Source organism: Thamnophis sirtalis, unplaced genomic scaffold, assembly GCF_051295495.1.
Source record: "Thamnophis sirtalis isolate CommonGarterSnake01/CBP01778 unplaced genomic scaffold, rThaSir2_p1.2 scaffold_13, whole genome shotgun sequence".
Classification (NCBI taxonomy): Eukaryota; Metazoa; Chordata; class Lepidosauria; order Squamata; family Natricidae; genus Thamnophis; species Thamnophis sirtalis.
The window spans coordinates 19,547,351-19,573,101 of NW_028261393.1; the positions used below are offsets into that span (position 1 = coordinate 19,547,351).

General features: G+C 45.3%; 1 protein-coding gene across 2 annotated transcripts in view; it reads right to left on the reverse strand.

Moving 5' to 3' along the window:
- Positions 1-25,751, reverse strand: part of MAN1C1 (mannosidase alpha class 1C member 1) — a 192,914-nt gene that overhangs the window by 11,572 nt on the left and 155,591 nt on the right. For both annotated transcript variants that reach the window (XM_087727048.1, XM_087727047.1), the window contains exons 5-8: positions 21,187-21,281; positions 12,294-12,417; positions 4,719-4,812; positions 291-406 (exon numbers count right to left, since the gene is read on the reverse strand). In XM_087727048.1, the coding sequence (XP_087583174.1) occupies positions 291-406; positions 4,719-4,812; positions 12,294-12,417; positions 21,187-21,281 (429 nt within the window). The remainder of the gene's footprint in view (positions 1-290; positions 407-4,718; positions 4,813-12,293; positions 12,418-21,186; positions 21,282-25,751) is intronic.

Below are 25,751 nucleotides of genomic sequence, written 5' to 3' on the forward strand. Positions count from 1 at the left end.
ATGCTGCACATGGCCTCTGCACTTACCTGGAATGATGAACGGGCCATGTGGAGTCTCCTGGGAGGGGTGGTGTGGTGTGGGAAGGGCGGGGTGGTGTGGGCTTGGCCAGCCAGGGGTGGCATTTAGGGATTTGCCGAACTCGTGCGAATTTGACTTGAGGATTGGCCGAACCTGTGCGAATCCCCAGCAGCCCACTCCTGATTTGGCCATCCTTCTCCATTCTCTGTGGGGTTTCTGATATTTGCTGCTGATCAAGGGCAAAAGGAATGATGCTTCATTCTCCACCTTACCTCCAGAGCTTTATCATACATGGTTTTGGCTTCGCTATCTTGCTTATCTGACATGAGCCAAGATTTGATCAGATATTCATAAAAACTGTCCCCCAGGCCACCGATAGAGACGTGATCTACAGTGACGGGAAGAAGAAGGAGACAACTTGTGATTAGAAAAGTCAAGCAACTGTACTGAAGATACTTCGGTTGACTAATGTTTTATACATTTTATTCTAGCCAACTGGAGAACGTCCTCTCCAGTAAGAAACGTGCAAAGGAACACAAACACTTGGGAAATTATCCTGCTCCTTTTGTATTTTTAATGCCCAAATTCCTTCAAAGGGGTCAAGGGGAGAGAGGGACCACAAAATAATAATTTTAAAAACAACAACAGATCATTAGCCCATCATCCAGATACAACTGCCTCTCTCTGGTGTCTTCTCAAAGGAGTCAAGATTGAATAATTTTGCGCTGTTTTTGTCTAGCAACTTCATTTGAGTGGTGTAAAAAGTGAATGACCAATTAAGTTCTGGACCCAAATTTTTCTACTACAAGGTACAAAGTACTGTTATTGTGGGACTACTAATATACTGTATCTATAAGCCGAGGTGACAGTGGTTAGAGTGCAGTACTGCAGGCTACTTCTGCTGCCTGCCGCTGCCTGCAGTTCAAATCTCACCAGGCTCAAGGCTGACTCAGCCTTCCGTCCTTCCGAGGTGAGTAAAATGAGGACCCAGACTGTTCGAGGCAATAGGCTGACTCTATAAACTGCTTAGAGAGGGCTGTAAAAGCACTGTGAAGAGGTATATAAGCCTAAGTGCTATTGCTTTTTTCCTTCCTCCCTCCCAGTGGTTAGAATGCAGTATTTCAGGCTGCTCACTGCCAGGAGTTCGATTCTGACTGGCTCAAAATTTACTCAGCCTTCCATCCTTCCAAGGTGGGTAAAATGAGAACCCAGATTGGTGGGGGCAATAGGCTGACTCTGTAAACTACTTAGAGAGGGCTGTAAAAGCACTGTGAAGAGGTATATAAGTCTAAGTGCTATTGCTATGAAGTCATATAATGCACTTTCCTTCAGTTTGATAATTCTTTGATTCCTTTATGTTCTTAACATCACCTTAAGGGCAAGAAACTTGGTTTATAAATAAACAAAGAAACAAAGTTGTTCAGGAAGCTGATTTTGTTCCCAACAGATTTTGCAATTCCCTTTGAACGGAAATAAAAATACAGCCTTATCCATCATTGTCTTTCTCTGTCAGCCACTTCCTCCCTTGTGAAGGGAAAAGGAAGAAGAGAATCTTGGAGTCAAGTGTCAAAACAGCACAAAATACTCAGGGACACGATTGCATTGCAAGTTCAGAAATTTGCAAGTCAAAAAAAATCTCAGCCACAGATTGAACTCACAGCATCTGGAGAGTTCATTGGCATTTTGTTAAGTGGGATTCGAAGCCTGGAATGAATATTAGAGACATTTGAAGGAGCAGGTTGAAGGAGGGGAGGAAGAGAAAACACCCTGGCGCCAGGTGTGAAGATGTCTCCAGAATACCGAGGACTTTTCCATGGCTACCTCTTCAGACTGCCCTGCTGCAGAACCTTTGCAGGGAAATCTGCCTGGGGGCAAAACCTGAACAGATTATAATGGGAATAGCATGCTGGGGATGGGGGCATTTTATTTTTAATCTCAGCATCAATACTCCAGGGTATCCAAGGACATACGAGTCACCTCCCCCCAAAGCTAGAAAAAAACAAGTGATGAGAGAGCAAGAGAAAGAATAAGCACCAGTGAAATTTATTTTCTACGCCATCTAACCTAGGATGCAAATGTATATACCCCCTCATCATTTACCATCAGTAAAATGATACAAATGTATGTGAAGTAAAGATAAAGGTTCCCGTCGCACATATGTGCTAGTTGTTCCCGACTCTAGGAGGCGGTACTCATCTGCGTTTCAAAGCCGAAGAGCCAGTGCTGTCCGAAGAAATCTCTGTGGTCATGTGTCTGGCATGCCTGAACGCCGAAGGGGCACGGAAGGCTATTACCTTCCCACCAAAGGTGGTTCCTATTTTTCTACTTGCATTTTTACATGCTTTCGAACTGCGAGGTTGGCAGAAGCTGGGACAAGTAACGGGAGCTTGCTCTGTTATGCGGCGCTAGGGATTTGAACCACCAAACTGTCGACCTTTCTGGTTGGCAAACTTAGCGTCTTAGCCACTGAGCCACCGTGTCCCTCATTTACTGTTACCCTATGGCGGTGATAGCTAACCTTTTCGGTACCTAGTGCCGAAACTGTGTGTGCAGCGGCGGAGTGCCAGAACCTGGAAGAGAGCAGCTGGGTGGTGCGCATGTGTTCGGTGGACAGCCGCTCTTCTATGTCCCATTGCACACATGTGCATGCATGCACACGACAGAACTCAGAAGAGAGCAATTGGCCAGTGCGCATGCACACCAGACCAGCTATCCAGCATGCATGCGTGTGACGGAATTGAGAAGAGCAGCTGGTGAAGGTAGCTGTGCCCACAGAGAGGGCTCAGCATGCCACCTCTGGCACTCATGCCATAGGTTGGCCATCATGGGTATAGTTTTTTTAGGATGGTTTGAGAGAAAGCTTAGGGCAAACCTGGACATGCCCAATCCTATGGCCAAGGAAAGTAATCCCTGCCCATTTTCCCTGTAGTTTCTCTTAATTCACTTCAGTACATCTGTCTCCTCCAATTTGGTTATTTTAGGCATGGGGAAATACTAAGCAAGCTATTTGGAGCAATTGAAAAAGCATTCTTATTCTGGACATTAACTATTGGATTCAAAGCATGTGTGGAATCGTTCACTTTTGCAAATACTTTTCCCTCCACTAATTAGCAAAAATGGTGCCACATGTTTCTCTTTTTGGCATGATGCTTTGCGAGAAAAGAGTATTTTTCCCCCCCTCTGAATTTGACATTTCCTTACATTGTTTAATTCTTGATATACAACGGGCATACCTAGCTGGTTCATCATTTCCCCCCTTCATTTGAGTTTTGCTCATTATGGCTTTCTGTTTTTCCTCTGCACATGTTTACAGTTTGCTTCTGGGTTTTGTTTTTGTAGTTCCCATTTTTTTGCGTTTTGGTGTATTTTTTTTAACAATTTGTAATACAATAATTTTTAACAAATAGATAATAATTGTCCTGTCTCCCCTAAATCTTCTTTCTGCTAGACTGAAGCTGCCAAAGTTCTTTTTGTCCACTAGGACTCCAAGATCCCTCTCACAGTTACTACTATTGAGTATGGTACCACATATACTGTACCTGTGCTTTTTGTTTTTCTTACCTAAAAGTAGAACGTTCCTTTTTTCATCACTGAATTTCATTTTGTTAGATAGCAGCCTAAAAGCATATACATCTCCTTATGCTCTAATGTAGCTTGAAGATGGATGGACTTCAAGCTGGCTGGGGAATTCTGGGAGTTGAAGTCCATCCATCTTCAAGCTGCCAAGGTTGAGAAACACTGTTCTTATTTTTTTTCCTTTGGTTCATTTCAAGTGTAACCCTGTGCTAGGTCTCAAGCTCCAGCTGTTATTTTTCTTTTTGCAAAATTACATTCTGCTTCACTTCTAGGAAAGTGCTCCTATATGACTCTACCTTTTCCATCTCCACCAGTTTGGATATTGCATGATCGGGAGCCCCAGCTATTATCCTTCCAGGTTCCTTCTGCTTTCCCTAGGTAAAAGTTCTCCTCGCACATGTGTGCTAGTCGTTCCTGACTCTATGGGGCAGTGCTCATCTCCGTTTCAAAGCCGAAGAGCCAGCGCTGTCTGAAGATGTCTCCATGGTTATGTGGCAGGCATGACTAAATGCTGAAGGTGCATGGAACGCTGTTCCCTTCCCACCAAAGTGGTCCCAATTTTTCTACTTGCATTTTTTTTTACGTGCTTTCAAACTGCTAGGTTGGCAGAAGCTGGGACATGTAACGGGAGTTCACTCTGTTACGCGGCACTAGGGATTCGAACTGCGGAACTGCCGACCTTTCGGATCGACAAGCTCAGCATCTTAGCTACCAAGCCACCATGTCCCTCTTACTGCCTTCTCCTGTAAAGGATTTCTAATCCATGTTTTGTAACTGTAGAAGGGAATTGCTCCCCCCCCACCAAAAAACGGGGGAAAAGAAATATCCCTCACTCCTAATGGGGAGATGGATATTGTAGATATGTTGAAATCCGCCTACCATCCTGTTTGGTCTTTTGTGGTTTTGTGTATTAAGAGACACTTGGCAAGAAGGACAGCAGAGATGGCTGCCTCACACCTGTTCAAAGGACTTGCTTTGAGATGGCTTGCAGAAGGAGTCTCTCAATTGGCATTGAGGAAAGAAAGAATTTGCAAATCTTTGCCTTAATTCAGGAGTCACACTAGAAGTCTGACATGCATTGATAAACATCCCTTTGGCTCAGCCAAGAGGGTCTGAATACTCACGCTGTACCCAGTTCCCTGTGACCGGACTGAGAAAGTTCGGGTAAAGTCCGTGAGGTTTCTCAATTCTATTCAGGACTTTGCGGATATTCATTACCTGGAAGGAGATTGGAAAAGAAAAAAGCTATTATAAACTGTTTGCTATTTGTAATAAACGGATTTTATTAATAATGAAACCACCCATCAAATACATCTTTTCAATCCTAAACTTTTCGTTTAGTGACTGTTCAAAGTCACAACAGCACTGAAAAAAGTGACGTGCGACTGTTTTTCACACTTACGACCGTTGAAGCATCTCCAGGGTCACATGATCAAAATTCAGCTGCTTGGCAACTGACTCGTATTTATGACGTTTGCCATGTCCTGGGGACACGTGATCTCCTTCTGACAAGCAAAGTCAATGGGGAAGCCAGATTCATTTAACAACCGGGCTACTTACTTAACAAATACCATGATTCAATTAGCAGCAGTGGCAAGGAAAGTCACAAAATGGGGCAAACTCACTTAACAAATGTTTCACTTAGCAACCTAAATGTGGGGCTCAACTGTGGTTGTAACTCGAGGACTACCTGTATTAATGATAACTGGAGGTTGTTAAGTGAGACCCACCTCATTTTATAATCTTTTGTGCCATGGTTGTTAAGCAAATCATTGCAGTTGTTAAGTGAATCACGTGATCATTAAATGAATCCAGCTTCCCCCACTGATTTTGCTTGTTGGAAGCCGGAAAAGGTGAACATGAGACCTTGGGACATTTCAACTGTTGTAAATGCATACCAGTTGCCAAGCCCCCTAGTTTTGACCATGTGGATACTGTATTGGGCATAAGTAGGAGGACCAGTTGTAAATCACTTTTTTCAGTGCTGCTGCAACTGAATGAACAGTCACTAAATGAACGGCTGCAAGTCAAGGATGACTGTATTAGGTTGTGTCTCCGGGGTTAAATATGGAGAGATTTCAGGCTGATAAAAGGAAAAGCTTCTTTATGCAATACAGATAGTCCTCGATTTATGACCGCATTTGATCCCCAAAATTTATGTCGCTAAGTGAGATATTTCTTCAGTGAGCTTTGCTCCGTTCTACAGCCTTTCTTGCCATGGTTGCTAAGCGAATCACTGAAGCTGCCAAGTTAGTAACGTGATTGATTTTGCTTGTCAGAAGGTTACAAAAAGGGATCACTTGATCCCAGGACGGTCATAAATATGAACCAGTGGCCAGGTGGCTGGATTTTGATCACATGGCCATGGGGATGCTGTGACGGTCATAAGTGTGAAAAACAATCCTTAAGTCACATTGTTCAGGGCTGTTGTAACTTTGAACAGCCACTAAATGAAAAGTCGAGGACTCCGTGAATGTTCATTTGACAAACTCAACACCATCATGACCATTGATTGAGCCAGTTTTAAGGCAAAGGTTTCATTTACTGTATTTTTTGGAGTAAGAGGCAAATTTAAAAAAAAAGTTTTTGCACTCTGCAAACCTCCCATTTTGTTTTTGTTTTTTGAAAAAAGGGCATGAATAGCTGTTAGGAAGCTTGTAAAGTGCTCCTGCGGGGTGGGAGCAAACACGAGCAAAAAACGGCCCATTTTTTGCTCATTTCTGTCCTCCCCAGCCCCCAGGAGCACCCTGAAAGCCTCCTAAAGGTTATGCATGGCCATTTTGGTGAAGGGGGTGGGATTTGGGGAGGCAAAAAAAATATATGCTGTATTCGGTGTATAAGACGCACCCAGATTTTCAGCCTCTTTTTTGAGGGAAAAAGATGCATCTTATAATCCGAAAAATACGGTAGCTATTATCACTGATAGGCCCATCCTCACGAATGCCATCTGTGGCAGCAGATCCCCAAACAGCTGCTTCTCCAGCAAGCTCTTCCAAATCGGCCAAAAACACCACAGGATCCCCACGCCAGAGAGAAACTGCAAGAAACCGTGACAAGAGGCAGACTCTGAAATGTCCTCTGTTGCCAAGCAACCGCATCCAACACATTTTTGCCAGTTTCCCCTTGGCTGTGGAACCTTCTAGTGGTTGAAGAAACCCCTGACCTCAGAAGGTGCACGTAAGGTAATAGCACCAGAGCAGTTTCCCATACTAAACTGCAATGGAATACAAGCTGTTCTGGTTGGCTGTTTTCAGCTCCCATTTCTTCTTCTTGTGCCACATCCATCATCGGACCTCGGCCATCCTATTTTTGTCAACAGCTACACAAAAAAGTGCTGCTGAGCTTTGTCCAAACCAGTCCCTTAAGTTCTGAAGCCATGATGTTCTTCTTCTGCCTGGACCTCGTTTGCCTACAATTTTTCCCTGGGGGATTAAGTGAAGGATGCTGTATTTTTCTGGGTGTCGCATCACATGTCCAAAATATTCTAATTTTCGCTTTTTAATAGTTTTGATAATTTCCCTTGGCTTCCCCAGAGGGCTTATCACCTCCTCATTTCTGATTTTGCCAACCCAGCTTATACGTAATAGCCGCCTGCAAATCCACATTTCATATGCTTCTAGCCAGTGTTTCTCAACCTTGGCAACTTGGAGATGTCTGGACTTCAAGTCCCAGAATTCCCCAGCCAGCGAATGCTGGCTGGGGAATTCTGGGACTTGAAGTCCAGACATCTCCAAGTTGCCAAGGTTGAGAAACACTTTATCTAGTCTCTTCAAGTGGCTTTCTGTCAGAGACCAACTCTCCACCCCACAGAGCAGGATAGAAAAGATGTAATATCTGACAAGCCTGATTTTCAATCTTAGGCTTATGTCGTGACTGCAGAAGACCCTTTTCAGCTTCCATTACAGGATACATTACGTTTATTTTTTTTACTCCCTGCCTTTTTTATTTTTACAAATAACTGAAAGTGGCGAACACATGCAATATATCTTCTTTTTATTTTCCTCACAACACCCCTGTAAGGTGAGTTGGGCTGAGAGGGAGTGGCTCAGTCACCCAGCTGGTTTGCATGATGAGGTGGGACTTGAACTCACAGTCCCCTACTTTCCAGCTTGGTGCCTTAACCACTAGAAGAGGGGTGTCAAACTCAAGGCCCAGGGGCTGGATTCAGCCTGCAGGGTACTTAGACCTCCCTAGAAACAGGGAAGGACTGGCCTGCGGTGCTTCTGCCAGCAAAAACGGAGCTCTGTTTTTGCTGGCAGAGGGTTGCAGGAGGTGATGGCAACAGAAAACGGGGTTCAGGAGCCTGCTTTCACCAGCAAGCACTCGGGCCACCACAGGCGCCCCTGACATAAGTGACGTTGAGCTGGCCGGTTCCACCACAAAACCGCGTTCGACGAAACCGCGCTTGACGAAACCGCGTAGCTGACGTCATCAACAGGGCGACAACAGCGCGGAGACAGAAGCACGCTGTAAACGCTAAACCTAAAATTAACCCCTAAACCTAACCCCCCTAAACCTAATCCTAAACCTAATCCTAATCCTAAACCTAACCCTTAACCTAACCCTAAACCTAATCCTAACCCTTAACCTAACCCTAACCCTAACCCTAACCCTAACCCTAACCTAACCCTTAACCTAACCCTAACCCTTAACCTAACCCTAAACCTAACCCTAAAGCTAACCCTTACCTTAAGTTGAATCGGCTTGCTTTCAAAGCGCTATTTAAAGCTCCCTTCTTTCTCCGCGCTCGCTGTTGTCGCCTTGTTGATGACGTCAGCGACGCGGTTTAATCGGGCGCGGCTTAGTCGAGCGCGGTTTTGTCGTGCCACGGAGCTGGCCAGCCCATCCATCTCCTCCGAGGTCAAACACAACCCTGATGCGGCCCTCAATGAAATTGAGTTTGACACCCCTGCACTAGACCAACTCAGCTCTGTAAGGATACCATAAGAGTGAAGAGGACACGTGCTAAAAGAAGATAAAATCAGGCCATTAATCTGTGTTCAATCTCACCAGTTTCAAGGAACCTTCATTTTACAGGCAGTGTTTCTAATCAAGCTACCACATGCGTTTGTTATGACATCCAGCTAATTAGGCCTGATGCAAACTTGATGTGTTCGGTAATGACTCATTTTTCTTTACCGCACTGTACTGTGTGAACACCAACTGTGATTGAAGTGCCGAGGTCTGCACTCCCTTGCTTGGAACCACCGATTGGGTTTGTATGTATCCTGTTTAAACCTTGTGGCTTCGTTTGGCAAAACGGAGGGAAGGCAACCTGGCCCCAGGCTCAAGATTGCAAGCTTGGCTTTTAAAGCTCACAAGGATCAAGGGTTGGTGCGCTCCATTCTTTTATCAACTGTCAAGTTGGCTCCCACTGCACCTTAGGGGTGCAGCTCTCTCTGCTGCAGACCCCGAATGCAAGTCTGAACACGGAGGTAGATTAGCAATGCCCTATTTTTTTTTTAAGAAAAAAAAAAAAAGAAAGCCCACAAATCTCTGGCTGGGAGCTAATGAACTGATAAAGCTTTTCACCAAGTCCATTTCCCTCCAGATGGCTGTTTACAATCGGCACCCGTTGTGTGAGCTTTCATACAGCTTTAGCTTTAATTGACAGCATGCTCTGGGTGGGCGAATCCATTAACAAGCCGGGATTTTGCATTGACGGAGGGACAGGACGTAGGCGAGTGGGCTGCTCAACGGACCTCTTGGAAAATCACTGGACAAGAATCATCCTCTCTCCTACATTAAGGGATATGTTAGGACGAGGCACTTTGAGTTAATCCGGACTTCAACAAAGGCTTTCCATTAAGGTTGCATAGTCATAATCTCCATCCCCGTGGTCTGTTTCTTCGTTGTTTAAAGCTTCAACTTTGCCTTTCCAGCTGATACCTTTTCCCCTCTATTTAAACTCCTATATATTTCCTCTGTTCTCCAGCACGTCTTCTGTGCTATCCCTTTCTCTCATTCTATGCTATGTTTATATCTTACTAGCTGAGAACATGATGTTGCCCAGGTATTTATTTATCCCAATCCTGTATTAGACAGGAATGGCAATGTCAAGTGGCAACAAAAGTGTGGAATGGGCTGTCCTCCCTCTTTCCATGAACGTCGGTGCAATTCCTGAAGAGGCGATGGCAAAAGCAACTTCTCTCCGAGCCTTTATTTTGGCGACGATTAAATTAGTTAAAAATGTTTTCCCTGTGCCCCCAGAAGTGTAATTTCTAATGTTGGATTTTCCCCCTTACCAGAGGGAGCCCCCTTGTGGAGTACTGCGAAGCCGTTAGCATGGCAACTCCAATGCGCTGTACAGTAGAAGCCATTTTAAGGCACAACAGGCTGTATCTTAACAGAACACACACCCCGAGGGGTGTTAAGGGTGTCTTACCCCCACAATATTTGTTTCTAGAGAGTAAGTCATCTATGTACCAAGTTTGAAATTACTCGAGGCATTCCAGAGTTATACTGGAACGAACACAAACACAGACACAGATTTATTTTTCTTTTTGGTTTCCAGCTTACCTAGCATTTTTCCTCCATGCCTATCTCCCTGCCACTCAAATTTCCTTTTGCATCCTAACCATCCTTTTCCCACTTAGCAAGCAGGCAGATGGATGCTTTTTTAAAGTTGGGTTAGGAGCTGTTCTCCAGTCACATCCCATCTAAGAATAGTTCAGAAGTGAAGAATTTCAGGAGTCTTGGGGTCTCAGGGACCACCTCTTTGCTGTATGGGATGCCAGTTCTAATCCTGACAGGAAGGCTTAGAAAATAATAGAGTAATAAAGTTGTAAAGGACTTCTCGTCCAACCCCCTGCTCGCGTAGGAGACCCTATACCATTTAGACAAATGGCTGTCCAATCGCTTCTCAAAAGCCTCCACTGTTGAAGCATCCACAACTTCTGAGGATAAGCTTTTCCACTAGTAAATTGTTTCCTCTCTTAGGAAGCTCTAGGTTGCTTCTCCCTTTGATTAGTTTCCATCCATTGTTTCTTGTCTTGCCTTCAGGTACTTTGGAAAATAGTTTGAGCCCCCTCATCTTTGTGGCAGCCCCTCAAATATTGGAACACTGTTATCATGTCTCCTCTAGTTTTCTTTTCACTAGACATAGCCAATTCCTGCAATCATTCTTATGTTTTAGCATCCAGCCCTCTAATCATTTTTGTTGCTCTTCTCTGCACCCTTTCCAGAGTCTCGGCATTCTTTTTATATTGTGGTGCCCAAAACTGGTCACTACAATAGTTTCTTTAAGTTTCCTTCAAACTCTGGGATACTCTTAGTGGGTGGTAGGTGCCTTACAACAGCTAGGTTCTCATTCCCATAGACAGTTATAGGCAGTGGTGAAATCCTCCGAAGTCCGCTACCGGTTTGGTTAGTCTGTTAGCGAGTGCACACCTTGCGCATCTCAGGTGCGCCACAGACCACTAAAAAAGAAGCATTTTGAAGCCTTCTACGTCTGCAAAGGTAAATAGAACAGTGAGGGGGGGGGAATCCACCGTGCCATGCGATTTAGATTAGCTAGGAAGCAAGAAATCCGACAATTCTAGCTAATCTAAATTGCATGTCACAGCTGATCATTGGAAATACTGGTTCGCCTGAACAGGTAGCATTTTTTACTACTGCTTTGGGAGCATCGGTCCGAACCAGTAGCATTTCACCCCTGGTTATAGGAATATAAGTGTGTGTGTGTGGGGGAGATCAATCCTATACAATTGCTGGCAAAATGTGACTCCAAAAACATGCCAAGAATCTACTGAGGAAGGGCATGAAGTAATCACCAGATTTAAAGTATACCCACGGCTACTACCAACTCTCACAAATAATCATCCCACGCTCTTCAAGGTTTCTTCTGAATCTTTAAAAAGTTTGCAGCAGGAGAAGGACTCAGGCCTCTACCCACTTTGGAAAAAGCCCCATCACTATGCAATTTCTCAAGAGAAGAAATAGAAGAAGCTATCAGAGGGAAATGGCAGATATTCTAAAGCAGTGCTTCTCAGTCTTGGCAACTTTTAAGATGGCTGGATTTCAAGTCCAGAATTCCCTAACGAGCAGGGCTGGGGAATTGTAGGGTTCAAAATCCATCCATGCTAGCTGCTAGGGTTGAGAAACATGGTTCTAAAGACTTCACTGATTGGCAGTGTCTTTCTTATATTGGATAGCAGCAATTTTGCTGCTGGCAGACGGATGGGTGCCTCCGTGCAACTGGATGGAGTTAGCCAAAACACTTGGCCTGAAGGAGATCCTGAGCTTCAGCTCTTGAGTTAATGGCAATGGCTCCCTAACCTTTTACAGCAAGGGTCTCCAACCTTGGCAACTTCAAGACTTGTGGACTTCAACTCCCAGAGTTCAATTCTGGGAGTTGAAGTCCACAAGCCTTGAGGTTACCAAGGTTGGAGACCCCTGTCTTACTGGTGCTCTGCCATAACCACAAGCAGAAGTGACACCCTTGATTTGGAACTGCCAAAATGATTATGGCTGTGATTGAGGTGGAGGTGTGAGATTCCTATTTCTCAAATCTGGGCACTTGCTACAGGCACAAAGCGAATTTCATTAGAGGCTGCTTTGGGTGCCTAGGTGAACGTGTTTGCATGGGGAGACATGGTAGCAGGTTGAAAGAGGGAGAGGAATCATTTCACACCAATTGATAAGAAAGAGAAAGAAAGAGAAAAAAGGAAGGAAGGAAAGGAGGGAGCGGGCATACTTACTTTTTCGGCGTATATGGGATTTCCAGACAGTTCTGAAAGGTGCATAAACTCTAAGTGGAGGCTCCCGAATTCAGCTAAAATGCTGCTTCCCGCTGATGCCCATCCCCAACTCCAGCTCATGCCACTGGGGGAAATAGGAAAAAAAAAGAGCTAAGCATACAAGAAGTGAGAATCCCAGGCAGTTTCCCTTACTGTTCAAGCTTGATCCAGCTCCAATAATTATTATTTATTTGTCAGTGCACAACATATGTACAATGAGATTGATTGAGCAGTGCACCTCCCCCCCAACACAATACAACTCACAGTGAAGACAGAAAATCCCTAACCCAAATAAATCATGTTAGTCCTATTGCACCTGTGTGAACATGTTACATGTTGCGCCGGCCCTGCAAGCCCATCATACTACGTGGTTGTGATGCTGTTTCACATTCAAGAGTCTGACAGCCCACGGATAGAAACTGTTCTTTAGCCTGTTTGTGTGGCTGGCTATGCTTCTATATCTCCTTCCCGATGGTAGGAGGGGAAAGAAGTGCTGTCCAGGTGCGAGTCGTCCCTGAGGATTTTCCTAACTCTTCTAAGGCAGCAAGCCTTAGAGATCTCATCTAGTGGTATCAGGGGGACAGCCCAGGAGGTTTTGTGCTGTGCTCACCACCCACTATAATGGGTGACCTATTACAGGTGACCTATTCTTTGCATGGCTTAGTCTGTACAATTGTAGATTTATTTTAGCATTTCCCAACGGTGGAAACATTAAGATGTTTGGACTTCATTCGGCTTCCCAGATTTCCCTAGCCAGCATGAATGGAATTCTGGGAATTGGAAGTCCATGAATCTTAAAGGGATTTACTTATTAGTTGTTACTGTATACCTCAGCTTTCCTCTCCACATTCCTGAAAAACACTGGGTTAAATTGGCCAAAAATCTGATCATTGGCATTTGTGCTGGAAAAGGCCTCTTAAGCCTAACATAAAGTCCACATCTCTCCAGATGCCACTTACATCCTTCTCCTTATTTCCAGCAACTTAGTTGAGAATAATGGTGTATCATTTTTGCTGTCTGAGATGGCACTTGGTCTGGCTACATAGAAAACAGACAGACAGCACAGGAGATGATATACATGGATCTGCACTGCAGCACTTAGCAGGTAGAGATATAAAAAGTCAGAGAGGCCACGTGTTTCTTTTTGAACACTGCCGTTGTTCCTCTGCATTTGTTCCTCTGCATTTGTTGGCAATCGGATGTATTTAAATACATAAATACCCATAGGCTATTAAGTCTGGTAAGCCAAACGAAGAGCAGCTTTGGATACAGCGTGCATTTGACATGCATGACTGTGCTTTTAGAAGACGTAAACATTCAAGAGGTAAGCTTAATCTATGGAAGAGGCAGCACAGGGACAATTTGTGGTCAAAAGCAAACATCTAGATCAGTGTTTCTCAACCTTGGCAACTTGAAGATGTCTGGACTTCAAGTCCCAGAATTCCCCAGCCAGCATTCGCTGGCTGGGGAATTCTGGGACTTGAAGTCCAGACATCTTCAAGTTGCCAAGGTTGAAAAACACTGATCTAGAGCAGTGAGTGCCGAAAAGGCTGAGCAGAAACATTGCACGCACACATGCTCATCAGCGCTGTGCTGTGGAAAAGTGGAACTTCCGGGTTCTAGCGCACATGCGCACCCGATGATCAGCTGGCCAGTGCACATGCACAGGCTGGTTTTCAGCACTCCCGCACGGGCAAAGGGATCGTGCTCCGGAAAAGCCAAACTTTCGGGTTCTTGCACACAGCGTACCCGACAATCCGTTGGCCAGCGTGCATGCGCACACTGGTTTTTGGCACTTCCGTGCATGCGAAGGACAGCTGATCGTGCCCCAGAAACCTAGAAGACAAACAGGCAAGGCCGCACATGCCAGGGGACACAGCTTTGCGTGCCACTTTGGGCACATGTGTCCTTGGTTCGCTATCACGGATCTAGAGCTTTAGATCCAAGGCCCCCGAGAAATGCAACAAACATTCTGGTTTTGGCAAGTGGTTAAATTGTAGGAAATTTACAGAGAGCTAAGGAAAAAAAAAAGCATAGCAATCGTAGGAACTTTCCCGGACTTTTGCTTCCTTACTCATCTTCTCCAATCAGCCAACACAACCATCTTGATTACAGTCTATTAAGATCATCTCAACCTCTGCGGAGCAGCCTTTATTTTTAGGATGGGGTTGAAAATAGCCCCTGTAATTGCCGGCTTGAGAGAAGTTCAATGACTGCCATTTCAAAAACAGGAAGAAGACCTGATCCTAATAACTCTTGATTAGCATGGGAGGCAGATTGTGGGGAAGGCTTCTTTTCCCCAAAAAGACAGTGATCATGGCTGTGATTATCTGAAAGGAGGAATTAGAAGGGAGGCAGCAGATGGCGCTAAGAGGTTGGTGCAATGGACTTCAGATAGGACCAACACTTTTAACTTTTTTTAAAATAAAAACTTACAGCACTGAGGAGCCCCGTTCAATAAGATGGGGGTTTTCAGTGCAGTTTAATGCTTTTAGGTGAATCCCATCTATCTCCACCAAGGGATTGTGGGGCAAATCCACCACAGATCTCCCTTAAACCTAGCCATCTCAGGGAGCTAAATTACAAGTGGTTTTGAGAGAAGATAAAAAATAATAATATCGAGCCGGTTTGCCAACAGCTATGAGGATGCTGTTGAGGCAACCTGAAGATCAGCTATTGGGGGACAAATAGCTTGCTGCTCACCATCACTGTTGTCCTAAGAACCTGGCTGAGGACAACATACTAGACTTTGGACCAATCTAGGAGAACGCCGATTATGTTTATGCAGGTAGTCCTCAAGTTATGACTGTAATGGAGCCTGCCCATTACAGTTGTAAGATAGAACGGCAATAAAATGGGTCAGTCACACGACCAACCTGATTTTAGAAACTTTCTTTGTGGCAGTTAAGAGAACCGATAGTTCTCAAAGTATATAGGGCAGGCAGTCCTCGACTTACAATGGTTCATTTAATGACCATTCAAAGTTACAATGGCATTAAAAAGTGACTTATGACCATTATTCACACTTACGACTTTTCCAGCATTCCCATGAACATGTGACCAAAATTCAGATATTTTTTTTGGCAAATGGTTCCTATTTATGACCGTTGGTCTGTCCTAAGATCATGCGATCCCCTTTTGCAACCTTCTGACAAGCCAATTCAATGGGAAAGCCTGATTCACTTAACAACCAGGTTACTAACTTATCAACTGCAGTGATTCACTTAACAAATGAGGGCAAGAAAGGTCATAAAATGGGGCAAAATTCACTTAGCAAATGTCTCACTCAACAACAGAAATTTGGAGCACAATTGTGGTCGTAAGTTAAGGACTACCTATAGTTCCAGATAATAAGAGTGTTTTGCAACGTTCTGCCTATAGATGTGGAAAAATAAAGACATCCATTTGAATTATTGTGTGCCTTTCTGGATTTTGGGACCAGAGATCAACCTTGTCAAACCAAAGCAGCCTTCTGCCTACATTAAACATATACTCTGGGAACTATTAGGGAGGGGTTATCCTCACCCTCTTTCTCTCACACAGAGTATCTGGACTGAATTGTCTCCTGCTCCTCTGGAATGCAGCCCCTCCCTTCTGGGGATCCAACTCACTACATTCCATCACGCTGAGAAAGAGTGGTAAGCCCAAAACCACCTAGGTTGCTTCCATGGCTGAAGGAGAAGTAGAAACTGGTTCTCCTTGCTCTTACTCCAATCCTTTCCTCACTACCTCAAGTTCCGGTGGGCAACATAAAAAGCCACAGGTATCCCTCCATTATCCAAACTTGGCAACTTTAAGATTTGTAGATTTCAACTGACTGGGGATTTCTGGGAGTTGAAGTCCACAAGTCCTACAGTCAGAGGTGGTATTCAGCTGGTTCTGACCGGTTCTGGAAAACCGGTAGTGGAAATTTTAAGTAGTTTGGAGAACCGGCAAATTCCAACTCTCACTGGCCCCACACATGATCTATTCTCTGCCTCCTGAATCCCAGCTGATCGGGTTGGGTTTTCTTTTGCTGCTCTGCACAGGAGAACAGAGGTGGAAAGCAGGTTAGTGGGGTGGGGAGGGAATGGGGATTTTGCAGTATCCTCCTCCCAGGAGTGAGGAGGGAATGAGGATATTGCAGTATCCTTCTCCCAGGAGTGGGGAGCGAATGGGGATTTTGCAGTATCCTTCCCCCAGGAGTGAGGAGGGAATGGGGATTTTGCAGTATCCTTCCCCCAGGAGTGAGGAGGGAATGGGGATTTTGCAGTATCCTTCTCCCAGGAGTGGGGAGCGAATGGGGATTTTGCAGTATCCTCCTCCCAGGAGTGAGGAGGGAATGAGGATATTGCAGTATCCTTCTCCCAGGAGTGGGGAGCGAATGGGGATTTTGCAGTATCCTTCCCCCAGGAGTGGGGAGCGAATGAGGATATTGCAGTATCCTTCCCCCAGGAGTGAGGAGGGAATGGGGATTTTGCAGTATCCTTCTCCCAGGAGTGGGGAGCGAATGGGGATTTTGCAGTATCCTCCTCCCAGGAGTGAGGAGGGAATGAGGATATTGCAGTATCCTTCTCCCAGGAGTGGGGAGCGAATGGGGATTTTGCAGTATCCTTCCCCCAGGAGTGAGGAGGGAATGGGGATTTTGCAGTATCCTCCTCCCAGGAGTGAGGAGGGAATGGGGATTTTGCAGTATCCTTCTCCCAGGAGTGGGGAGCGAATGGGGATTTTGCAGTATCCTCCTCCCAGGAGTGAGGTGGGAATGAGGATATTGCAGTATCCTTCTCCCAGGAGTGGGGAGCGAATGGGGATTTTGCAGTATCCTCCTCCCAGGAGTGAGGAGGGAATGGGGATTTTGCAGTATCCTTCCCCCAGGAGTGAGGAGGGAATAGGGATTTTGCAGTATCCTCCTCCCAGGAGTGAGGAGGGAATGGGGATTTTGCAGTATCCTTCCCCCAGGAGTGAGGAGGGAATGGGGATTTTGCAGTATCCTTCTCCCAGGAGTGGGGAGCGAATGGGGATTTTGCAGTATCCTTCCCCCAGGAGTGAGGAGGGAATGGGGATTTTGCAGTATCCTTCTCCCAGGAGTGGGGAGCGAATGAGGATTTTGCAGTATCCTTCCCCCAGGAGTGAGGAGGGAATGGGGATTTTGCAGTATCCTCCTCCCAGGAGTGGGGAGCGAATGGGGATTTTGCAGTATCCTTCCCCCAGGAGTGAGGAGGGAATGGGGATTTTGCAGTATCCTCCTCCCAGGAGTGAGGAGGGAATGGGGATTTTGCAGTATCCATCCCCTTCCACGCCCACCAAGCTGTATCAGGCCCAAGCCACACCCACAGAACTGGCAGTAAATTGTTTTGAATCTTACCACTAAAATTGCCTAAAATTACCAAGTTTGGAGACCCTTATCCTAAGGCAGGGCTCTCAAACTCCCGTCCCATGGGCCGGATGTGTCACACACTGGCTACGCCCAGGCTGGGTTTAACGAAGGGGAAAAAAGTCCCAATAATCATGTGATGCCACTGTGATGACATGAGTTTGACACCCTATCCTAAGAGATACTGACAATCCATCTTTTATCTCCAGTGGTGTTTCTTCCTTACCTGGATACTCTGATCGTCCCATTCATTAGTAGATGGCACCACTCAGAGCAATGATACCAATAAGTGCTTCTCGCAGGTTAACTTTAATATAGATTATTCTTACAACAAACCAGGCTTTTCGTTTTCAAATGAATGAGGATGGAGGGTTAAATTTAAAATGGCTTTTCTTCCTTCTGGTGTTCTCAAACCAATTGCCCTTTCTTCTCTCCAATGGCCTCTCCTCGTGGTTCTAATCTCAACTTTAAGCAGGAAGGCAAACGCAAGTCCTTGACTTGGCTTCCTGGAGAATTAGTCCCCACCCTCAAAAAAATATGAACTTAAAATTTATACATACAAATGCTAACCTCAACACCTTGGTATCGTTTCTTAAAAATTTATGTCATTTTAGTTACTTAAAATGGTGGTTGCTTAGCAATACATTTTCGGTACGGCTCAGCAAAATAAGATTAATAGGCTGAAATCATAAGAAATTTCTTGTGTCATAAATCTCGCTTGGTTTGCCTCCAGGAAGGGGTCCAAGTTATTCTTCTAAATTATAGAAAACTGAAAAGGGGAGAAAAAGAGATTCTTCTTGGCCTGTTTATATCTCTCAGCGTAATAGCTGGACAACCTGGGCCAATTCCCTTCCTAGCCAGACTTTTGATCCTCAAAATCCCCCCATTTTGCTGAATGTCTCCCTTATGTCCCTCTGATTAGGAGCCCCCTGCACGAGCCTTTGGCATTCACACAGCTTCTGCACTTCCTAATCAAGGTACGTTGTTCTTCTGGAGGCCTCCAAGTATTTCAATGCTAGCCAGGTTCCCTGGTTTGGGGATATATGGTTTAGTGGTGAGCAATCCGCAGCTCCTTGTCTCAGGGGAAGGAAGGAAGGAAGGAGGGAAGGGAGATGGGAGAGAGGGAGTGAGGGAAAAAGATGGGAGGGAGAGAGGGAAGGAGGGAAAGAGTTGGGAGGGAGGGAAAAAGATGGGAGGGAAGGAAAGATATGGAAGGGAGGGAGGGAGAGAAAGAGATGGGGAGGAGAGAGGGAAGGAAAGAGATGGGAGGGAGGGAGGGAAAGAGATGGGAGGGAGGAAGTGAAAGAAATGGGAGGAAGGGGGGAACAAAGGGAAAAAGATCGGGAGGAGAGAGGGAAGAAAAGAGATATGAGGAGAGAGAGAAGGAGATGCAAGAGAGGGAAGGAAAGAGATGGGAGGGAGGGAGTGAGGGAGGGAAAAAGATGGGAGAGGGGGAAAGAGATGGGAGGGAGGAAGGAAGGGAAAAAGATGGGAGTGAGGACCATATTCAGCCAAATTATTGAAAAACGTGGAAAGTCTAGAGCAGTGGCCCGCAATCTTGTGGGTGCCATGGACCGGTTCCGTGGAGAGCAGTATTTCCATGGACCAGGTGTGGGTGTGGTTTCATGGTTCTGCATGTGCATGGATGGGGCTTTGCTTGCTTGACGGGCCAGTTCCTGCAGGCCATGGACCAGTACTGGGGGTTGGGGAGCTCTGATCTAGAGCAACAAATCAACAAAAACTTCAGTTTTAAAATAAGTGGGCTTTAATTCTCAATGTTCCCCAGGCAGTTGTTGAGTCCGAGAACACCTGGTCTGGAGTGATATTCTAACTGCCCTAAGAACGCTCACCAAGAATGACATTCAAGGCAAAGATGAATTACTCTAGGATTCAGGCTGACAATTCAAAGAGCAAAAATTAGATTTTGTACAGAGGAACACGCTGAACTAAACTCAACATTGTAAAAATTGTAAAAGTCAGACCAGAGACGTTGCAGAAATGCAGCAGGATGAAAGGATGGCAAAAAAATAATAAAATACAGGACTGGGGTTCACAAAATCACCAGTTCTTTTTAATTCACCTCTTTCTCTCAGCTGAGGGCACCTCAAAATCTCAGGCAAGGACCTTTCAAATTCCTACCACCCAACCAACACAGAGATGCCCCGAGTAAGCTGAAACCAAGAGAACAGCTGGGAACCTGTGATTACAAAAACAAAAGGGCCGAGAGGGGTTATGACTGCAGAGAACAAGCACGTTGAAGCAGAAAATGCTTTTCGATTCCCTCCGAGGGAAATTCAGAAATTAGTCAACTATGCCAACTTTGGTTTCAGTTCAGGCCAATCTTTCTCCAGCCTGGCAGTTTCCGCTGTATTGGTTTCAAGTTCCAATTATCAGCCAGAATAGCTCTAGTCAATTTGGGATGACAGAAGCTAGATCTGAAAAAGTGTCAGTTCAAGTAACTAGGGGAAAAAGGTTGGTCTGAGTCATTCTGGTTTCTATTAACACCTGGGAACACAGTCAGATTGGGAGGGAGCTCTGCCCTATGAACGGGAAAAAAAAGCTATGTTTTGGGGAGAAGTTAAACTTCAGGATCCAAGGTAGTTTTCTCAACCTTGGAGACTTTGATATGTGAACTTCAACTCCCAGAATTCCCTAGCCAGTATTGCCTCAGATCAATGCTTCTCAATCTTGGTGACTTTAAGAGAGGTGGACTTCAAATCCCAGAATTCCCTAGCCAGTATTGCCTGAGATTAACGTTTCTCAACCTTGAAGACTTTAAGAGAGGTGGACTTCAAATCCTAGAATTCCCTAGCCAATATGGCTGGTTAGGGTATTCTGGGAGTTGAAGTCCATCTATCTTAAAGTCTCCAAGTTTGAGAAACATTGATTTAAGGCAATGAGAATCCCACTGCAAGAATTACAGGAAAACTCTCCAAATTAGGCTGGGCTAATAAGTCACTGGGAGCCTAAAACACCCAGAAATCTCAGCCTCTGTATAGATAGAAAGTGCCAGGTTGTGGGAGAAACTGAAAGCTGTCCGTATTTGCTTTCTGACAGCATTGACCTGGCTCCTGTTGAAAACATTACAGATAGTCCCTGACTTATAACAATTCATTAAGTGGCCATTCGGAGTTACAATGGCACGGAAAAAGGTGACTTATGATTGTTTTTCATACTTACGACCACCGCAACACCCTATGGTCATGTGATCAAAATTGAGACCCTTGGCAACTGACTCATATTTATGACAGCTGCCAGGATCATGTGGTCAATTTTTGACAAGCAAAGCCGATGGGGAAGCCAGAGTTGCTTCACAACCGTCTTAACAGCTGCAGCGATTCACTTAACAACTGTGGCAAGAAAGGTTGTAAAAAGGGCAAAATTCACTTATAACAAATGTCTCATTAACGACAGAAGCTTTGGGCTCAATTGGGGTTAACTCCAGGCAGGTTTCTCCTCTTATGCTCTATTTGTTAGCAACAACACATGACTGTTCCTTGCCTGCCCAGGTTGATGACTCCTCGTGGGATTCCGGTCGGTGTGTTAAAGGCCGGGAGAAGCTTCTCCCCAAGTTCTAGAGCTTTGCTCTTGAAGACCTGTTGGAAGAAAGAAAGAGGAGGAAGTGAGGAAGCAGATACTGTAATAAATGGGAGCTGGGTTTCTTAACATAAATCTCCATGTGTTCAGCCACGTGGAGGGACTTCCTGGTACACCAGGAGCCTTGGTGGTGCAGTGGTTAGAATCAGTGGTGGGATCCTGCCAGTTTAACAACCGGTTTGGTGATCACATGTTTTGTGTGTGCGTGTGTGTTTCATGTGCACCTGATGCACACTATGCGCGCGTGCACAGTTTTACCAAAACCTACCTTCGACGTTACTTCTTGGGGAGTAACACAGCTGATGTGCGCCAATCCACTCTGCTACGATAATCAGCTGAGAGGAAATAGGTTAGCAAAACGCAAGGGTGGGCGAGCGGACCGACCTGATCGTCGGAGCTACAGGTTCACTCAAACCGATCCAAACTGACTGAATCCAATCCCTGGTTAGAATGCAGCATTGCAGGCAATCTCTGCACCTGTCGGCTGTGACCAGGGGGGCATTTGCCCAGGTTCGCCTGCTCCACCAGTTGCGCCGCTACCTGAACCAGGAGGCACTCACGACAGTCACTCATGCCCTCGTGACCTCAAGACTGGACTACTGCAATGCGCTCTACATGGGGCAGCCTTTGAAGAGTATTCGGAGACTACAACTCGTCCAGAATGCAGCCGCGCGAGCGATTGTGGGTGCACCTCAGTACACCCACGTTACACCTATCCTCCGCGAGCTGCACTGGTTACCGATCGGTCTCCGGATACGCTTCAAAGTGCTAGTCATAACTTATAAAGCCCTTCATGGTATTGGACCTGGGTACTTGAGAGACCGCCTTCTGCCAATTACCTCCCACAGACCCATTAGATCGCACAGGGTCGGCCTCCTCCGGGTTCCGTCTACCAGCCAATGCCACCTGGCTACTACCCGGGGGAGGGCCTTCTCTGTTGCAGCTCCGGCCCTTTGGAATGAACTCCCCGTGGAGATTTGGACCCTCACCCCTCTCCAGGCCTTCCGGAAAGCCGTCAAAACCTGGCTGTGCCGGCAGGCCTGGGGTTGATGAGTTCCCCTCCCTTCTCGACTTGTATGGCCGTATGACTCTTGTGTATTTTAATTATATGTATTGTGTTTGTATCCCCTTTCCCCTTTTGAGTTGTTCGCCGCCCTGAGTCCCTCCCGGAGAAGGGCGGCATACAAATAAACTAAATCTGAAATCTGAAATCTGAATCTGCCCACAGCCTGGAGTTTGATTGTAATGGGGCTCAAGACTGACTCTACCTTGCATCCTTCCGAGGTCAATAAAATGAGGACCCAGACTGTTGAGGGCAATAGGCTGACTCTGTAAACTGCTTAAGAGGGTGATGTGAAGTATTATGGGGCTATCTAAATGCTATTGCTAAGCACTAGTGCTACTTCCAGATAAATGTTCTTCTGCCCAGACTGAATGAATGGGCAATATTTGGATGCAACAGCTGTGAGCATCTTTTCTCAGTGTGAATGCAGTTTAGCTCCTGTTGACAACTAGAGCACAGGTGGCCAAATAATAACAACAATAAAATCATGAAAACAGATGAGATAAAAAATAGATGAGGACCCATCTCACGATTTCCGCTGTAGAAAACACACAAATCTTAATTCTGTGCCATCTCTCCAAGATTGAGGTGTAGTAATGGCTTTGGATGGTGGCTTCTGGATCGTCCCACCAAGGAGTAGGGTGTGTAAGTGGGGGTGATCTTTAACAGGCACTAGAAACTTTGATGCCTGGTCTGTTTTAAAAGGTCTTAAAAATCTCGATTTTATCAGTGCAATTTGCTGTCCCTGTTCCGTTAAAACAATATTGTTTCAATTAATAAGATTCTATCTATTTTACTATTTCAACATTATTTCCCCTTACAAACTGAAACTAAAGGCGTCATAAGAAAGGAAATGAATCTTCTTTCATTTCGTTTTTCAAGGACCGCTATTCAGTAGACGCCTATTGTGAACTATTCAAGCAATTGTATGTGCCAATTCAGCAATTACACAAACACTCGTATTAAAGATAAAAAACCCAGACTGGAAATGAACTCAGACAAGAAAAATTCAGCCTTTTGAACTTAAGGAAAAAATAGAAGGCTCTCGATAGCTAGGATGCAGCGCATATATTGCACATGGAAAATCTTGGATTCAATCCTTGGAAGCTCCAGTGAAAAGGGTGGCTTAGGTTTTTTCCACCTTTTCTGAGGAACCCCAAGGGATCTGCAAGAACTTGATAGAGCTTAAGGGGGAAACAATAAACTTCAATCAAACACAGGCAGGGGTATCCTGTGTTGGCCAGCACAGCTGGCAGCAGAGTCGGACAGTGAGGAGGTTGGGGAGGAACAAGGGCCAGTCCTGGAGGCTGAGGATGGCTCGGATGAGGGCTCTGCATCAGAGGCTGAGGTGGGGCCAAGGCCATCTGGCAGTTATCAGCTACCTTCGGAGCTAGACAGTGTTGAGGCAGTGGAATAGCTGGAGTCTGTTCCCAGTGTGCACATGCACAGAGCTGCCTGAAGAAAAGAACAGCTAAGAAATCAGGGTCGACTTGGGAGTAAAGCCACAGGTGGACGGTGAATGGTCCCTCCCATAGGAAATAAAAGAGGAGTGGGATTTTGCAGGAAACAATTCATTCGTTCATTCGTTTCAGGAGTGTGAAGATCTGTCTGTGAATCTCAGGGACTCTGTGCCAAGTCTTTCCTTGCACAGCACTGCGTTTGGAAAATATTTACACGGCAGCTTTCTAAAATAGATAAGGTCTGTGGTCATAAATATTCCTTTGAAAGACTGCTTGCCAACGACTGGGCCTTTGCTGAATGTGAATGAGAGGAATTCACATTCGTTTAATAAAAGGGGTTTTGTCAGGACCAGGAATCTGCCTCGTACTTTTTGGAGAAGCCTAGGTCAGAACATATCCATAGCAACTTCTCTAAGGGTGGGATTTGATCTACAAATAAAGTACCATAGCCGTCGCTTTGCAGGTCAGGATTTAAAAAAATTAACAGGTTCCACAGCTTGGAAAAGCCCCTCTGATTTTGTAGGTGATGAGAAAAACTCTCCACTGGAGTGCCTGGAAAGCCCCCTCAGGTGCCAGTATAGAGAAAGAAAAATAAGTCAGAAAAATAAGTCAGTGTTCCTCAACCTTGTCACCTGGAAGATATGTTGACTTTAACTTCCAGAATTCCCCAGTCAGCATGGGAGTTGAAGTCCACACACCTTAAAGTTGCCTTGTTTGGAAAACACTTGGTTAGATGACCCCTGACATTCTTTCCAACTCTACAATTTTACGATTCTATATCTGGCAAACAATATATTAGGGAAGGTTGTAGGGGAGGGGGAGGGAGACAACAATGGATGTGAACCCCAACAATGATGTCTCTTTCTGAATGCATTCAGCTCTCAAGAAAGTTATCCTCCACCTCTAAGCTCCACTAAGGTAATGGTAAAGGTTCCCTCGCACATGCGTGCTAGTCGTTTCCGGCTCTAGGAGGTGGTGCGCATCTCCGTTTGAAAGCAGAGCCAGCGCTGTCTGAAGACGTCTCTGTGGTCATGTGGCCAACATGACTAAATGCCGAAGGCGAATGGAACGCTGTTATCTTCCCACCAAAGATGCTTCCTATTTTTCTACTTGCATTTTCTATGTGCTTTCGAACTGCTAGGTTGGCAGAAGATGGGACAAGTAAAGGGAGCTCACTCTGTTATGCAGCGCTAGGGATTCGAACTGCCAAAACTGCCAACCTTTCTGATTGACAACCTCAGCCCCTTAGCCACTGAGCCACCGCACCACTAAAAGGCATCAAAATCAATGTTGTTTTTGACACCATCATGAATTAAGACATTGGCCAGGACTGAAAACAGTTTTGAGTGGGGACAGAGAAGTAAGTATCTCCATCAGCTTTTCACACACCCCTTCTTCCTCTCTGTCTGGTGCGCTGTGATAACAACCACCATGACTTAACAACTATAATTCAGGGCTCAAATATGGCCATAGGTTAAAGACTGCCTGTAAAGCTTTAGAACAATTCCCTGATCTAGTCAGTTGCTGAAGTCTTTTTTGGAAACTTGAGAACGGGGACATCTTCTTCTCCTATTCCCCCTTTGCTTCAGTCGCTACAGGAACTGAACTTGCTGAAAAGCGAGAAACAGCCGCATCCTTCTGCAGATATATTAATCAAGAGTTTACTTGTTATAAAGGGAAGAACGTGAAGTGATTTACAGAGACATCGTGCAGGATCCAAAGCTTTTGTCTAAATGAGGGAAGCAGCATTGCCAAGGCCACAGTGGCAAAGCTAACTTGTAAGAATTAAGTAAAAAAAATAAAATAAATCAGTTTTGGGAAGAAAAAAAATAGGCGTCACAACTTGCTGTGCTTCACTGTTCCTTTCAAAAGACAAAAAGCTGACCATATAACACTTTTGCACTGCAAGGGTCTTACAATCTGTCATTGGAACCACGCAGCTCCCT